Source organism: Rhinolophus sinicus, chromosome 16, assembly GCF_057876585.1.
Source record: "Rhinolophus sinicus isolate RSI-liver-muscle chromosome 16, RSI-T2T, whole genome shotgun sequence".
NCBI lineage: Eukaryota > Metazoa > Chordata > Mammalia > Chiroptera > Rhinolophidae > Rhinolophus > Rhinolophus sinicus.
The window spans coordinates 37,043,946-37,062,334 of NC_142516.1; the positions used below are offsets into that span (position 1 = coordinate 37,043,946).

Genomic DNA, 18,389 nt, shown 5'->3' on the forward strand with positions numbered 1-18,389 from the left:
TAGAGAAATAGAAAAGCATAGAAAAATAGAAGAGGGGTGTTTTGCATGACAGGTAGGGGGAAGGATCTCAGAGTGCTAGAAAATTAGTGTGTTATCACTTCTGGCCAGAAATCGGTGCCTTCCTGTGCTAGAAAGAGCTATATCAGCCTCACCTCTGCAACACTTGCCATTAAACTTCTGCCTGTTCATGGGCCCTGGAGGAATCTGACTATTCTAACTACTCTGATCTTCCCCTCCATACAGCAAGGCCCTCTGCTTTGTTACAAAGCTAACAACTCTTCACCTATCAGTTAAATCAGAAGGTGTTACTCTGAATGAAGCAAAAGGGGCTCTCTTTACTACAGGAACACCATACATGTCCCCTCAAATTATACTCTAGCTGTGGTGGCCACTTAAGTCTGTCAAGTTGTTTTTTTTTTTTTTTTCTTTCAGTTTTATCAAGATATAATTGACATATAACATTGTATTAGTTTCAGGTGTACAACATAATAATTTGCTATATGTATCTATTACAAAATGATTACTACAGTAAAGTTAGCAAAATCCTTCACCTCACATAGTGACAAAATGTTTTTCATGTGATTAGAACTTTTAAGACCTCGTCTTGGTAACTTTCAGACACACAATATTGTTAACTATAGGTACGGTGTTGTACATTAATTCGCCAGAACTTATTTATCCTATAACTGGAAGTTTGTACGTTTTGATCACCTTCATCCATTTCACCCACTGAGGGGCTGGGGCGGTGTGTGCAGGGAGTTTGTCAAGTTCTTACTCAGCAGTCCTCACAGCTCCAGGCTCTAGAGTACAGGCAAGAACAGGAATCCAGTCGTTGGCATTGAGGCGTGAGGTGACACGGACATACAGTCCCAACTCTAGCAGCTCTATTCGGCACCTTGGTTTAGGTTATCATATGCAGACTGAAAGGCTCACACAGAATGGCCCTTCGCCTCTTATTTGTTGAGCAGTGCAGACTCCCGACCCAATCTTGCCTCTTGGTACAAACCCTTTTCCTTATTCCTACATTCCTTGCTCAGCCAAATAGGGGAAAGATCTCGTAACCACACTCCAGCTTTGAAGGAAAGTCCTAGGGAGAAACTTTCCACTTCTGGGGTGACCTCGGGATGGTTCTGGTTGATGAATTTGAGACTCTTTGGGCCATCTTTCTCTACTGGGTGAAGGTAATGTGCTAAAAGTCCCTGCTTACTTGTCCTCCTGCTTCTCTCTCTCTCTTTCTCTTGGACCTGCTTTTGGGCTTCCAGTCTCCATGCAGTAAACAGACCCAGCAGGACCTGCCCATGGTGGGCTCAGCCAGGACTCGGCTCTCCACATTCCAGCCTCGGTCTGTGATGGGGTGGGTAAGTCTAGCAAGCCCAGCCCAGTGGGCTCAGCTGTCGTCACTTCAAAGAGGAAGAAAGATGCCTCACTTGGGCCTCAGATCCCAACTGTGTTCTACAATCCATTAATAAAACTGATTTTAATCCTTTTCTGCCATTGAGTCTATTGTCTCTTTGGAACTGGGGTGGTGGTGAGGGACAAGATTCACACTAATGCACTCAAGAATATTTAGGATCTCTGCAACTTCCAATATTGCAAGGAAGAAGTGGAGAAGGCTGCTCCTGGCTGAACCTCAGGCATCAGGGGAAGTCTGCCACTGACATCAGCCCTGATAGACCTTGCAAATGGGTGAGGGAACTTGGGACTTAATATTAGGAAAAACCAGGATTGATTGGAACCATACCACCCTATTGTTTACCTGTAGCTGATGCTTACCCCAAATAGCTCTCTGGAAAGAGAATCAAGGCCACTTTCCTTGTTGTAAAGGAAAATTCTTAGTAGGGCAAAGGGTATGCTTTGTGTGGGTACCAAGTTATTGCAACATGTCTTGCAAATTACAGTAGCTCCTCCAGCTAACACCAATTACCCTGAATCTCCTCATCCACAAGAATTATGATTTTGATAATTACAAGGTTTTTGAGTTTTCCAAGGAGACTATCCTTCACGGGAGACAACAGACTAACAAACCAACATTAGTTTCTACTCTGCTTGGCTGTTACATTCTTCCTAAGTTAAAAAACTCAGTGTTCTGGTTTAAGCATCAGTCTCCTGTAATTTCCTGGGTGTGAGTGAATCAGCATCCTTCCTTCTTGGATTAGCCTGAGTGTCCTGACAACCCTGAGCTGCTAGTTCTATAAAATTGCAAACCAGAACCTGAACTGTAGCCATGTAAAACTGATTTGTAAGAAGAGTTAAATCCTTTTAGAAACATTGTTCTGCAAGCATCATGAGTTCTAGATGTACTAAAACTTATAATTCAAAATAAATTATCAGAAATTTATCCTAATGTTGTTACAGCTTATAAAATATTCTCAGTGGCACCAGTAACAGTTGCAATGTAAAGATCCTTCTCAAAATTAAAAATTATTAAAAAATATTTGTTATATTGCATTTACCAAAAGCAACTGATGTCACTCTCAATTATATCAATCTAAAATGAAGCTGCTAAAATAAGTTGATGGCTTAATGAATGAATTTGCAGAAAAGTGAACTCAAAAAATCTTATGATCAATCAAGGTATGTATATATTAATATAATAATGTATCATTATTGTATTATACAAAATTATGACACCAAAATACTTTTTACAATTTGTAATGCTGCATGTTGTAGTATAAATATTGTTATATATGTATCACCATTACCCTTTTGTTTTATAAATAATAAAATATTTTTAAAAGAAAAAACTTTATATTTTAGTACTTTAACTGCTATTTTCCTTTGTATTTTGAACAAGGATCTCCACATTTTCATTTTGCACTAGGTTTTGCAAATTATGTCACTGACCCTGACTGGGTTAAAAGAATGGAAGAAGAGAGTATTGAAAGTGAATCCTTTGATGATCAGAACTGAAGGTTGAAGTGTTGAAATCCAAACGTATAGGGCTCATTTTTCTTTCTTTGAAGAATGTAAAACCATCCAAATAATGATGAAGAATCTATCTTACAGAAAAGATTTCCTCTTTGTGTATAAAGATAAGAAGTGAGGGAACTATCTTTTTGCTAATGTTTTTATTTTCTCAAATTTCATTGATTAGATTGGGTTAAATCTACAAGTGAAAGAGAATGGATAAAATTAACATTCTGCATCTAGGATTTGATAAAGCCTTTTTGGTATAATTTTGTGTAACTGAGAAACTGAATAATCTTAATGATGGTATGACAAATCTTTTTTAAGTCAGGTCATTACCAATTTTTTGCTTCAATAAAATTGAAAGGATAGCTAGTTGAATCATTAGGTGATACATCATCAAAATTATATTTGATGGAGAAGCACTTCTAGAGTGCTGGCATAAAGGCTTCTGAAAATCTATTCCTTCATAAAAGCAATGAGAACACTGGCAAAAATTGTATACATCAACTTACCAACTTTTCCAGAATTCTAGAAACTAACCAAAGGCTTGCAAAGAACTAAGAAAATTTATTCAAGGAAACTCTTCTTGGTAAGATCAGTGAGCTTTGTGGCATTTTAATCTGCCATATTCCCACCTCTCACCAACCCTGAAATTCCCTTGAAAACTAACAACCTCACAATTATGATACCGGTGAAAAACAGTGGCACAGTAGCCACTGGGAGGGACAGAATGGGTTTGGGGTTCCCTAACAACCCTGTCCCCAGAGAATTGTTACTATTCAATCTGTATGGCAGCTCCTCGGAAGGCTCCATTCTCAGATGTATCTTTACTTGGCCTTATTCAGAGCTCCCTCTCTGCTCCTAGCTTTCTGAGAACACTTCTCAAAAACAATTCCTGGAAATGGTTTAACACTGCAGCTGCTCAATGTGGTGATACAAGTTGAGTCTAAGGAAAACTGAACAAGGACAAGTGACTGAGTAACATGGTGGAATAGGAACCCCCAAGCACTCCTTCTCTAGTGAAGATACTGACTTAACAGCAATACCTGGACCAAATGACTGAGAAATCCAGGAACTAGTTAAAAAGTTCATAAATCCCAGATGAAAATGAAGCCAACCGCATTGATGCTTAATAGGAAATTTGTGACACTTGCCAGAGCCCTTCCTCCAGTACAGCATGGCATGAATGGGAGAAAACTCCCAACTCCTGACTTCTTCCTGCAGAATGGAGGAAGAGTGGGACGTAAGTCCAATGTTCTGACTTTTCATAGGGCTACCAAAGGCCCTGGTTTCTGTCTTGCATGAATCTAAGTGCTGACAGGAACAAAGCTCAAGCTGGGGACAGTTGAGAACAAAGGCAATCAATGTACACCAGAGCACAGAACCACAGACAAGAGACACGGGTTGAAGATCCAGTACGGTAGCTTACTGTAGCACCAGAGATGCTGCAGTACAAGACAAAGACACCAGGGGGAGCTCCTCAGTAGAAACGGAATCTTCAAATAGGAGATAACACACACAAGCCCAGAGAGGACACATCCCAGAAAGGGCTTGAGAGGTCTCCAGAATGTCTAGCCAGGCTTATTGGAAAAAGTCAAACTGTAAAGACTGGAAGAGGTGGCAGATTTTATAAACGCTAAAACCCAACAGAAGATAAAAAGGCATACAAAGGAGCAAGGAGACATGGCACAATCTAAGGACAAATAGAATCTTTAGACACCAGTACTAGACAAACATATAAATGAATTACAAGACAAAGATTTAAAAATAACCATCGTAAGCGTGCTCAACAGTAAAAAGAGCACAGAAATCAGGAAAATGATTCATAAACAAAATGAGAATATTAATAAAGAGAAAGAAACTATGAAAAAGAACTAAAGAGGAATTTTGGAACTAAAGACTTCAATAACTGAATTGAAAAATCCACTTGAGACTCAACAGAAGACTCAACAGAAGGCTTGACCAGGCAGAAGAAAGAATCAGTGAACTCAAAGACAGAACATTCAAAATTACTGAGGCCAGTTGGCTTCACTGATAAATTATACCAAAACTTAAGGAAGAATGAACACCAATCCTTAGAAACTGCTTGCAAATGCCACCCTACCAAGACAGGGAGATGTAGGAGATGTACCTAATACTTAGAAACAAATTCAGGGAGTCAGCCAAAATGAAGAGAAACATGTCCCAGATGGAAAAAACAACAACAACAACAACAAAAAACAACAGAACAAAACTCCAGAAAAAGAACTAAACAAAATGGAGACAAACAGCCAGATACAGAGTTTAAAACATTGCTTATAAGAATGTTCAATGAACTTAGGGGAAGAGTAGACAAATTCAGTGAGAACTTTAACAAAGAGATAGGAAACATACTAATGGAGATAGAGAATATAAAACAAAACAAAACCAGACATGAAGACTACAACTGAAATGGAGAATACATTAGAGGGAATCAACAGTAGATTAAATGAAGCAGATGATCAAATTAGTGATTTGGAAGAAAAGGTAGTGAAAAACACCCAATCAGAAAGAAAATAAAACTAGAATTAAAAAAAAAAAAAAGATAGTTTAAGGGACCTCTGGACATGAAGCATACCAACATTTGCATCATAAGTGTACCAGAAAAAAGAGAGCAAGGAATTAAAAAACTATTTGAAGAAATAATGATGGAAAACTTCCCTAACCTGGCAAGGAAATAGACATATAAATCCAGGAAACAGACAGAGTCCCAAACAAGATGAACCCAAAGAGGCCCACCCCAAGACATATCATAATTAAAATGCCAAAGCTTAAAGACAAAGAGAGATTCTTAAAAGTAGCAAGAGGAAAGCAGTTAGTTACCTACAAGGGAGCTCCCATAAGACTGACAGCTGATTTCTCAACAGAAACTTTGCAGGACAGAAGGGATTGGCACAAAATATTCAACATGATGAAATGGAAGGAACTACAACCAAGATTATTCTTCCTAGCTAGGCTATCTCTTAGAATTGAAGGACAGATAAAGAGCTTCCCAGATATGAAAAAGCTAAAGGAGTTCATCACCATCAAACCAGTATTATAAGAAATGTTAAAGGGACTTCCTGAAAAAGGAACAACAACAAAAAAGACCAGAAATATGAATAATAAAATGGCAATAACTACCTACCTATCAAAAATTACTTTAAATGTAAATGGATTAAGTGTTCCAATCAAAAGACATAGAGTGGCTAATAAATAAGAAAACAAGACCCATACATATGCTGTCTACAAGAGACCCACTTTAGATTGGAAGACTAAAGACTATACCCAAACTGAAAATAAAGGGATGGAAAAAAATATCTTATGTGAATGGAAACAAAAAAAGCTGGGGTAGCAATATTTGTATCAGACAAAATAAACTTTAAAACAAAGGGTACAACAAGAGATAAAGAAGTACCTAGCGATTCTACTTCTGGGTATTTACCTGAAGAAACCCAAAACACTAATTCAAAAAAACATGCATTCCTATATTCATTGCAGCATTATTTACACTAGTGAGGATATGGAAGCAACCTGAGTGTCCATCAATAGATGAATGGATAAAGAAGGGGTGGTACATATATACAATGGAATATTACTCAGCCACAAAAAAGAATGAAATCTTGCCATTTGTGACAACAGGGATGGACCTAGATGGTATTATGCTAAGTGAAATAGGTCAGACAGAGAAAGACAAACACCATGTGATTTCATTTATATGTGGAATCTAAGAAACAAAACAAACAAAACAGAAACAAACTCATAGATGCAGAGAACAAACTGACGGTTGCCAGAAGGGAGGGGATTTGGGAGGTGGGGGAAAAAGGGGAAGGGATTAAGATGTGCAAATTGGCAGTTATAAAACAGCCACAAGGATGTAAAGTACAGCATAGGGAATATAGTAAATAACACTGTAAAAACTATGTATGGTGTTGGATGGGTACTAGACTCATCGGAGTGATCACATAAATGTCTAATCAGTATGTTGTACACCTGAAACTAATATGATAGTGTATGTCAACTGTAATTGAAAAATAAAAAATTATTTACAAAAATACTTACAAAAATATATGAGGAGGGACATTTTCCAGTTCATTACCCTGATACCAAAACAGATAAAGATACCACAAAAAACCTACAGATCAATATTGCTTATGAATATAGACACAAAAATCCTCAATAAAATATAAGCAAACTGACACTAGCAACATATAGAAAGATTATACACTATGACCAAGTGGGTTTATCTTAGGAATGCAATGTTGATTCAATATATGAAAATCCAACCTGTCTTCATGATAGAAACACTCATCAAAGTAGGAAAAGAAAGAAACTTCTTCAGCTTTCTCAAGAGCATCTAAGAAAAACCCACAGTTCGCATCATACTTAATGGGCAAAACCTGAAAACTTTCTTCCAAAAATTGGGGACAAAACTCTTTTCTTCTTCCCTTTCTATTCAACATAGCACTAGGTTCTAGCCTGGGCAATTAGGAAGGAAATAAGATAATAGGCATATAAATTGGAAAGAAAGAATTAAAACTTTCTATTCTCCAGAATACACACACCAAAAAACTCTTGGAACTAATAAATGAATTAAACAAGAGTATAGGATCAACATATAAAAATTAATTATATTTCTATGTACTAGCAATGAACAACCAGAAAGGAAATTAGTAAGAAAACAATTCTATTTACAATGCATCAGAAATAATAAAACACCCAGCAATAAGCAGAACAAAAGAAGTACAAGAATTGTATATCTAAATAACAAAAACATCATTGAAAGAAATTAAAGAAGACCTAAATAAATGGAAAGACATTCTATGTTTGTAGACTAGAAGATTTAGTATTGTTAAGACGGCAATACTCCCCAAACTGACTTCCAGATTCAAGGCAGTCCTTATCAAAATCCCAGCTGTCTGTTTTGCAGAATTTGCAAGTTAGTCCTAAAACTTCATATGAAAATGCAACGGACCCAGAATAACCAAAACAATCGTGAAAAGGAACAAAGTTAGAGGACTCACACTTCCTGATTTCAAAACTTAATACAAAGCTAATTAAGGCAGTGTAGTACTGACTTAAGAATAGGTAGATCAATCCATGGAATATAATTGGGCTCAGAGATAAACCCATACATTGAAGGACAATTGATTTTTGACAGGGTACTAAGACAATTCAAAGGTAAAAGAATAGTCTTTTCAGCAATTCATACTAGGACACCTGGATATCCACATACAAAACAATAAAGTTGGACCATTTAAAAAATACATTCAAAATGGATTAGAAACCTAAATGTTACAGCCCAAAACTATAAAACCCTTAAAAGGAAATATAGGCATAAATCTTAGTGACCTTGAATTATGCAATGGTTTTAAAATATGATACTAAAAACACTCTCAACAAAATTAAAAATGGATAAATTATAACTGATCAAAATTTAACACTTTTGTGCTTCAAAGTACACCATCAAGAAAAAGACGACCCACAGAATGGAAAAAAAACAAAACATTTTCAAGTCATACATCTGATGAGTCTAGTATCTAAATTATATAAAGAAGTTTGTCATCTTAACAATAAAAACACAAATAACCCAATTAAAAAATGAGTAATATCTGTGACTAGATATTCCTCCAAAGAAGATATATAAATGTCCAATAAGCACATGAAAAGAGACTCAACATCATTCGTCCTTAAAGAAATGCAAATTAAAAACCTAATGAAATACTATTTGACACTCACTAGGATGGCTATTAAAAAAAAAGACGGTGAGGATATAGAGAAACTGAAAACTTCATGCATTGCTGAGGTATAGTTGCTCTGAAAAACAGTTTGGCAGTTCCTCAAAAAGTTAAACAGAGTTACCATATAACCCAGCAATTCCACTTTTAGTAGGTATGTGTACAAGAGAATTGAAAGCATACACATATATTCACACAAAAATTTGCACGTGAATGTTTATAACAGTATTTTCCATAATGGCTTAAAAGTGGAAACTACACAAATGTTCATCAACTGATGGATAAACAAAATATGGTATATCTGTATAATGTAATATCATTCAGCCATGAAAAAGAATGAGGTACTGATGCATGCTGCACATAAATGAATCCCGAAAACACTATAGGTGGAAGCAAAACCAGACACAAAAGGCCACATATTTATGATTCCATTTTTATAAAATGTCCAGAATTGGCAAGTTCACAAAGACAGAAAGTAGACTAATCATTTCCAGGGACATGGGGAAGGGAGAATGGGAGTGACTGCTAATGGGGACAAAGCTTCTTTTAGGACGATGAAAATGTTCTGGAATTATAGAGTGCTGATGGTTGCACAACTCTGAATAGATAAAAAACCACTGAATTGCATACTTTAAATGGGTGAATTTAACGTTATGTGAATTGTATTTCAATATTTTAAAAAGTAAGTAGGATCACAACATTCTCCTTTTTAAAACTCTCCAATAGGTTCGTATCTCACAGGAAAAGTCAGAGAAATACAAGACTCGGCAGAGCCAGACTCCCTATTGCTTCTCTGATCTCACCTCTTCTCATTCTCCTGTCAGTCTCCTCCAGCCACACCGCCTCCTTTCTGTTCTTCAAACATGCTGTTATGCTCTGCACTCAACCCTAGTGACAATTGTCCACATACCTGCACTGTTAACTTCTGCAACTCTTGAGGTCCTTGCTTGAATATTCCCTTTTCAATGAGGCTTTCCCTAACCACATGCCCCAGTACTTGTATTTTCTCATTTGCATTTATCGTTATCTAATATACAACATGCTTATAATTATTTCTTATTTATTATGTTTCTTCCCACTAGAATTTAAGTGCCATCAGAGCTAGAATACTTTTGTCTGCTTGTTCACTGCTGTTTTGCACTCTACTGGGCACACAGTAGGTGCTTATTTTAAGTATCTGTTGGTGCCTACAGAATGAAAGAATGCCTACAATGGTAAATGGATTTGGAGGACTTGTCCTCAGAATGAAAGCATTTCCAGGTTCAAATAAATGACATACAAATGACTTTGCGAATAAACTTTTTTTGAAGATTGATACTGCCTGTTATCAAAGAATCATTCAAGCCTAAGAGCTGTCAGATATTTTCTGACACTGCCAGTTAATCATTGTAACCACACATGAAAGCAGCAGGCCCCAGGCCCTTTTCTGTCAGCAGCTGAGTGTGTGAGCCTTGCCCAGCTTCTAATCTTTGAACCTCACGTTTCAGTTGGACCTCTTACTTAGTTTCACACAGTGACACTGACCTTCAGGTAACTCTCTCTCTCCGATGTGTGTGCTTTGAGTCTAACTCTGGGCCAGGTCTGCAAACTAAAAGGCATCTGGACGTGCCCACTGATAGGAGTGACTAGCCCTTCAGGAGGAACTCCACCTCGCTTTCAAGTCCAGACAGGGCTGGGGCTGTTTGAATCCATCCTGAGGTCCCATCCAATTGCTCAATAAAGGAGAAGGCTCAGAGGGCTGAGAAATCTGTTGTCTAGTGCACACGCATTATTCTCAAAAAGAACGTTACTGCTCTACAAAGCTAGAACCCTGAACCCTAAGTGTAAACCAGGAATTGGAGCCAAAACATTCTTACATTTATAATCCTAGGCTCTGCTACGGCCCCATTTCTCCTAAGGAGACTTCTTTCTCTACATCCAAGCTCCGCTTTCTAAACAAGTTTATACTAACTAGACTGCAGCCGTCATCAACTGGAATAGAGACCGTGGGCCACGAACAGTGTGGTTTGCGCAATGAACACGAGCGAAGGATGAGGCTGCCCCCAAGTGGGAAGCCCTCAAAGAGCAGCTTCCAGGGTTGTTCAACGGACGGAACCGGCTTTGTATTTCCAACTCCGAGGATGTCCCCCGCCCGTGGTCCCCTCTTGAGATCCGCTGGGGAGGCCACTGGGGTGCGGATTCATTTACCATCACAGTAGCGTGGTGTTGGGGCGTTGAGAAAAAAAAGATTAGGCGAACCCAGTGTCTTCCAACCTTCGACCCTATAAAGCACCTAGTTAAATCCAGACTCCGGGTCCTGGCCGCGGAGATTCTGATTTAGCAGCCGGGGTCTGAGTTTCTGACCACTGTGATTCTGGTTTGCATACAGGTGATTCTGATCATCTGGCACATCTGGAGATTCTGGGCTGGGAAGCAACTTTCTGCTTCCCTTTCCCAGGGCCCGGGCAGACGCAGAGCTCTCACGGAACCCAGAGGTGGCTCTTTGCGATCGCGCGGCTCCCAGCTGCCATCCGGAGTCTCCCCGGCAGCCTCTGCGCGACCCCGCCCACCCGCCGCGGCGCTGCCTCCGCGACCGCCGCGGTTTCCATGGCGACCCGGGTCGCGCCGCGAGCCGCCTCTCTCCGGCGGTGTCAGGTTCCACGCGTCTGCCTGCCCCAGCGTCCCAGGCCGACGGAGAAGGGGGATTCTGGTCCAGGACAGTCAAGCTAAGAAGTAACTTTGTTATTATTACTGATTTGAGTATTTCTTGTGCTCGTTTCTTATTAAAAAGCAGCTGTACGGGGTTTTTTGTTTCGGTTTGGAGGGTGGAAGGAAATACACGTAAATGTCTTTCTCGGTAGTACTTTTAGGTAACATTTTACCTTCAGAATCAAATGCTTGGGACAGACTTCTGGCTGAAAGAATCCATGATTCCTAGTTGCCTTAGCGATTTACTTTTGCTCAGTCCTCCCGGAGTGCAGGAGGACACTCAGGTATTTCATGCATTTGTGCCAGGAACCGGTCACACATAGGTGATTCCCTGACTGTGGACTTCCTATCCCTTACTTTCCGGTCCTTTGTTTTCAAGGACTGCTGCCTCAGCTGAACCAGATGGAGAAGATCAGGTTCTCAGGAGGCCCAGGTAGAGATGCAAAGACTGCTCTCAGGAGCATCTGGGCTGAGCTTGTCACTGAGAACCCCTCATTATTCTAATCAAGGAGCCCCAGCCCATTCTAATCAGCTTCCCTTGGGAGAGGGTCACACCTTCTGGCGGTGCCAACTGTTAGGCCTGGGCATAGCCTCAAAAGGTGCTTTAAGGTACCTTGGTCCAGGGCGTGTTTCAGCTAGTTAGGTCCTACCCAGGGGGCGCTTAGCTTTTGTTTTTGATCATGGAGGCTGCTGGATGATCTCTGAGTCCGGGTGCTTCCTTGGGGCAGTTTGGCTGTTCAGGATGGCCAGAGGCTAAATGGAAGCTGGTTGGTATGTGGAGTGAATGCCCGCAGAGAAGTGGGGAGCATTAGGAAGGGGTGTTGCTTTTACTTTTCACAGGAACCCAGTGGGGGCTCTACTGCTATCTCCAATTTACAGAAAAAAGGGAGGTACAGAGAATTTCAGAAACTTGCCTAGTGGTGGAATCTAGAATTAAACCCACACAGGGTCTGGCTTCGAAGCTCATACTGAGTACTCTGAATTTTGCTTCATTTTCTTTTGCTCTAATGGAGCTGTTGTTCAAGCCCCACCCTTTCATTAATTTAAGCAAATTCATCTACTCATTTAACAGTGAGCTGTTTCATTTCAGCCCTCATTTCCCCCCTCTCTCCCCCGAATATTCTCTGTAGTCCCTTGGGGCCAGAGATAACCACATCCATTTTGTTAAGTTCTGCACACAGTAGGCTCCTAGGAAAGTTTGACAAATGAATAAAGAACAAAGACAATGAGTACTTCAGAATTTTTACATTTATCATATAAATCAGGAGAAAGAAACAACAGATTTATAATGAGCTCTCCTGGGCTGGGCCCCTAAGATATTTTACCCGCATTTATTCTTGCAGCATGAGATATGGAAGGAGTGTAAATCTCACTTTCCCCCCTCTTTTTATGAATGATGAAACTAAGGTTAAGACACACTTTTGTTGGAGCTGGGATTTAAACCCAGGATTGTTTGCCTGACTCCAAAATCTGTACTTTTCCTACATACCACGCTCTGTATTGGAGCATCTAAAATGATGTAGTAGTGGTCAAGGGGAAGGTAGAAGTTCTTTTTTCTAAGTGAAAAATGAAAAGTGAAAATTTGATTGTAGATGTGTTACTCTTTAGCCAGTCAACAAGCCCATGCATGTGAGGAAAGAGAAAGCCTGTGAATAATAGCAAAGTGTGGCGGCTGGGAGAGAACTCATTTAGAGGACACTGTTTTTTCACTTGGGGCCTGGCTTAGGGAATCCAGAAGCTTCTACTTTAAAATAGGGGCTGGGAAAACTAGAAACATTTTATCTGTAGGCTTGCCTGAGATGTAATTGCAGACTGTTTTGTTATTTTACACTAAGAAGGTATTGTGTGAGCACTAGAAACAGAACAATGAAGTCTGTTGGATTTGAGGGGAGAAGGTTTACTGTGGAATATGTAGGATTTTTTAAAGCCTGTGTAGTGTTTCCTAGTTTATCTTCCTAGAAAAAGAATCGCTTTTGCATTGTAATCATTTACCGGAGACCATTGGTGCTTTGGATTTAGGTAAAAGATAACCTCTGCTTCTAGTCTGTAACTGATACACTCTCCTAGTTCTCCCAGCCCTTAATTTAATGTAGTTAATTAACACTCTTGTTTTCTTTTCTGCCATTGGGTTACCAATTTTCTTTATTCCCCCTGATGTCCCTCTCAGTGTCGCTAGTTTTTGTACTAACCATCCCCTTTGCATTTGCCTGGACTTCCGCTCTGCGTCCTAGGGCTGTTAGGGATGACAGTTAAGCTATCCTGTTGGCTGCCCTGGAGAAAACCAGCGTCTTGTTATGCCTGTAGGTGGCATGTGCAGACTGCAGTCTGAGGAGGGTCTGGGAGGTGAGGCTTAATTCTTGGAAGCTTTTTGTGGGTTGCAAGAAAAGATATTGAAACAATGAAGCACTGAGGTCTAAAATCTCTCTTGGCATTCAACAAGGAATAAGATAATAGACTCATTAAGCAAACATCTGTTTATCTACAAGCACTGACATTGCCAGTTCTGTACCATACTCTTAAGTAGTTGTAAACCATAATTTCAGAACTTTTTTTTTCTATTTAGATTCAGATGTTTTCTTTTCCATGGGCAGGTCAGTCTATTTGTGTTTAAATTAATCACCTGTCAATTTGGGATCTCAAAATACAACTTGAGCAATACATTGGTTATGTCAATGCAGAGCCAACTAAATAATTAAAAGTAAAAGATAATATTCAAGACTTAACAGCAAGAACTCTGGAATCAGTAGGCTTGGGCTGGAATTCAGGCTCTCCCTTCAATAAGCTGTGTGAACTTGGTCAATTTTCTTAGCCTCTCTGTGCCTCCGTTTTCAAAATATTAAGTGCTATGTGTTAGCAATTATTGTTATTGTTACTGTTATTACATGGTTGTCCATGTATTACACACACACACACACACACACACACACACACACACACACACACCAAGGGTTTATTTAGTTTTTTCTATTAGTTACTGGTTTCTGGATTTCTGAGGCCATTGGCATACAACTTCCTGACAGTGGGTCTTTGTGCTGTCATTGTTTACAGTAAGTAAGCTGTACAAAAAGCACTGGGTTTCCAAAAGCCATGATTCCCTTGACACTTGGCGGCTTGCTTACTGCCTGTGGACATAGTTGCGGTCCTACTCTCTCTGGATATGAGTGTCTATCTTTAACAAGCGACAGGCACAGTTGGCCTAGATAAAAGCCAACGCAGCTTTACCCCACTGTGGCCCTAATGACACCCTAATCTGCGTCATGACAAAAGTAAGTTCAATTCAAGGCAATGTGTAATTTAATTAGAAATGGGTAAAAATTTGAGATCACAAATGCCTTATTGACTAATTTCCACAGTCCCAGTATCTCACTCCTTGATGAGTTAGTCCAGTGCCGCCAGGGCTATTGGGGCCAGTCTAGAAGGAAAGGTTCCTGACTTCAAAAGTGAATTGAGAGAAGTCAGGAAATGAGGGAGAGAGTCTTTCCATTCTTAGGTTTTGGTCGAGTGTGAATGCTGGCTCTTGAGGAGTTTTAATTGTTGCTGAGAATTGTTGCCGGTTCAATATCCCAGGGGAATCATGGCTACCTTTCCCTTGTGTTGGCCAATCAGTTATTTATGGAACATCTTCTATACGAATAAAAATGTTCTTGGTGCTCCAGAGAACACTGTCACAGCATACCATACGTGCCCTAAAGAAACTTGTACCCTAATCAGATAGACTAGCTGTGGCTACCTTAAAACATCATTTAAGTCAAGGAAAGACTAGGGACTGTTCCAGATTGAAGGAGACTAAAGAGACATGACAATTAAATGCAACATGTGAATCAGAATGGAATCCTTTTGTTAGAAAGGACATTATTATTGGGGGCAGTTGGTGATCATTGAATAGGGTCTAAGAATAAGACAGTCATAATGTATCAATATTACGTTCCTGCTTTGCTGGTTGTATTGTAAGTTATGAAAGAGACTGTCCTTGTTAATAGAAAACCTACACTAATGTATTCAGAGGTGATGGAGTATCATGTTGGCAACTTACTCTCCAGGGAAACAAGTTCTTTGTAGTTAGGATAACCAACCATTGTGTTGTGCCTGGGACAGTCCCAAGTTTAGCATTGACAGTCCTGAATTTGGGAAACACCACAGCCCCTGGCAAGTGGGGACGATCAGTCACCCTGTTTTTACTGTACCTGAAACTACCCTATAAAATTGAGTTGTTTCAAAATAAATGTTTTGGTAAAACATGAGATAATTCAAGTAATAATAATTCAAGTGACTAATATAAGCATGGCTAAAGAACAATACGTGATTAGTTTCCAAGCAGTGGTATAGACAGTAAGTGGTGTAGTGTCAGAAGAAGTGACCACGTGATCTGGAACTATCAGAGATGGGCAATGATACTAATAAGGGATGACAGGGCTACTTCCATCCGAGAACTAACTCCTGCCAGTACTCAGCACCCACCCTGTCGTACTGTGGAGCCTGGGCCCTCGTCCTGACTGTGCCGGTCTCAATCTTGCTGACCTTGAACAATTACTTAGTCATTCCATGCCTTAGTCTTCTCATCTGCAAAACAAGAATGTTGTGTAGTGAATTTAGAGTGTTTTCATCAGCAGGAGAACCCTTGACTTAAGGTCAATCTCAACATCTACACTGTAATGGAACAGCGCTAGTCGAAGTGTGTGAAGGGCTTCTGATCCTGCTGTCCCCACGGTCTCTCCCAAGCCCCCGCATCCTGCCTTCTGTTTTCCTTGCAACCCTGGAGCTCTGTAGAATGCAGAGTGAAAGGCACTGAGCTGGAAAATTATTTTGTTATTTATAATCGCCTCCTTTTCTTTTTTTCCACTTTACATAGTTACCATTTTGTGTGCAGTGAGGGGTAAGAAGACTTATGATCTACTTTCTTAGCAAATTTCAAGTAGACAGTACAATATTAACTATAGTCACCATACCATACATTAGATCCCCAGAATGTATTCATCTTATAACTGGAAGTCTCCACCTTTTGAGCAACATCTCCCCATTTCACCCCCTTCCAGCGCCTGGCAACCACCATTCTATACTCTGTTTCTGTGAGTTTGACTTTTTAAAATTCTACATATAAGTGCGATCATACAGTCTTTGTCTTTCTGTGTCTGGATCATTTCAGTGAACATTATGTCCTCTAGGTTTTCTTATCTATTCATCTGTTGGAACCTAGCTTGTTTCCATATCAGCAATGAGCAGGGGGGTGCAGATATCTTTTTGAGATACTGATTTCATTTCCTTTGGATATATACCCAGAAGTGGGATTGCTGGAACTTATGGACGTTCAATTTTTATTTTTTCAAGAAGCAACAATCAACAAAATGAAATGGTAACCTATGGAATGAGAGAAAGTATTTGCAGACCATATGTTTGATAAGGGATTACTATCCAAAATATGAGGGAACTCATACAAGCCAATAGCAAAAACAAAACAAAATAAATAATACCCAATTAAAAATGGGCAGAATATCTGAATAGATATTTCTCTAAGGAAGGCATACAATGGCCAAAGGGTACATGAAAAGGTGCTCAGCATCACTAAGTATCAGCGATGTGCATATCCAAACCACAATGAGATATCACCTACGCTTGGTTAGGGCGGCTCTTATGAAGAAACAGAAGATCTGTGCCAGGTGGTGCAGGATAGAGGGGACACTTGTACACTGTTGGTGGAATGTAAATTGGTGCAGCCACTCTGGAAAACAGTCTGGAGGTTCCTTTGCCTTCTAAGATGGACAGCTCTCTTTCCCCTAGAAAATTCCATGATGCAAATATCTGTTACTTCCAGGACAGACATAGACTCTTCAGAAATTATTTGTCAAAGTGCATAAATACATGTTTAAGAGAAAGTGTCCGTTTAGTGTTATTTAGTATCAGCATTATTTGTATAGCATAGTTTATTGTCCTTTAGTAACAGCTAGGAATGCATTTATTGATGGGATTGATTTCCTATTGGGCACAGAGTTAAATGCAGCTTGAGGACACTACATGGGTCAGAGAAGGAAGAGGGTAGAGGTTAGGTCTAAGTCAATGGAACATGACTTTGAATATAAGGTCCTGCTTTCAACCTGAAATGTTTTCTCTAAAAACAACATGACAGTCATTGTACTTTTACTAGAGTGATTAAGAAAATATACAATGTCAAAATACTGAGTTCAGAAGTCGTTTTTATGTGAATATGTTTTTTTGAATTGCAGTATCATTTGTTTATTATTCAGGAAATTCTTATATAAGCTCACATAAAGATTCTACAACTTCTTGCAGTAACTGTGACCCCACCCCCAGTGGTCTGCAGCCAGATTCCTTCTGCCTGGGCACAGATTCTTCGGGCTAAATCTGGAAAGCTCCACACATGCTGTTCCTCTGGCGTGAAACATTCTTCCCTTCCTTCTCTTGACTGGGCTAACGGGACCGCCTTCAGGTCTCAGCTGAGGTATCAGCTCTTTAGAAGTCTGTTGATATGCCCTTCTGATGGTACCCCAGCATCCTGAGCTCCTAGGACTACATGCCACACAGCACCATTTGCTCATCTAACAGGAAGAATGTTTATTGATAATCCCCTGCCCCGAGTGGTCCCTGTACATGGACTTGGTTCCAGTCACCTGAGGGACCTGTAAGCACATAAGCTCAAAGGAGCTGCAACAGAGCCTGATTTCCCCACGTGAAAGAGGTTTGAGGAGCTGAGGCAGTGTTCTGCATAGGGAATCGTGGAGAGACAAGGAGAAACCCCTGCGGATTGGAATCAGAGGTACTTCAAGTTGTACAGGGCTTTATGAACTTGTGCACTCTGGGTTAGACAGCCTACCACTTCTAGGAAATCAGAAAGGCTATTACAAACTTCTGAGTACTTGATGCACTTAGATTTTTTCTGTAGAAAAAAATAAAGGGCCAAGTTCAGTGTATTGTCTGGTATGGGGCCAAACTAGAATCACCAGGCATGTTCAAGGAAGCAACCATATGACAGAGATTCGTTTGCTCATCTGTCCCCTGCTCTAGACTCAAAACATCTAAGCCCCATGCATTGTTCCTCCTGTG

At 39.8% G+C, this 18,389-nt stretch overlaps 2 protein-coding genes across 13 annotated transcripts in view; both read left to right on the forward strand.

The window, feature by feature from the left end:
• FRMD3 (FERM domain containing 3) overlaps window positions 1-1,486 on the forward strand; it is a 249,326-nt gene extending 247,840 nt beyond the window's left edge. The window contains exon 15 of the mRNA XM_019750148.3: window positions 1,263-1,486. Within this exon, the coding sequence (XP_019605707.2) occupies window positions 1,263-1,276 (14 nt within the window). The 3' untranslated portion in view covers window positions 1,277-1,486. The remainder of the gene's footprint in view (window positions 1-1,262) is intronic.
• An 8,378-nt stretch (window positions 1,487-9,864) lies between these two features.
• LOC109457324 (S-phase kinase-associated protein 2-like) overlaps window positions 9,865-18,389 on the forward strand; it is a 97,828-nt gene continuing 89,303 nt past the window's right edge. For 11 of the 12 annotated variants that reach the window (XR_016019409.1, XR_016019405.1, XR_016019407.1 and 8 more), the window contains exon 1: window positions 11,382-11,617. Coding sequence is in view for 1 of the 12 variants with exons in the window: in XM_088793367.1 (XP_088649493.1) it covers window positions 11,519-11,617 (99 nt within the window). In the remaining 11 variants the exon portion in view is untranslated. Of the gene's footprint in view, window positions 11,358-11,381; window positions 11,618-18,389 lie in introns of those variants that run through there. The other variant, XR_016019410.1, reaches the window with a different exon arrangement.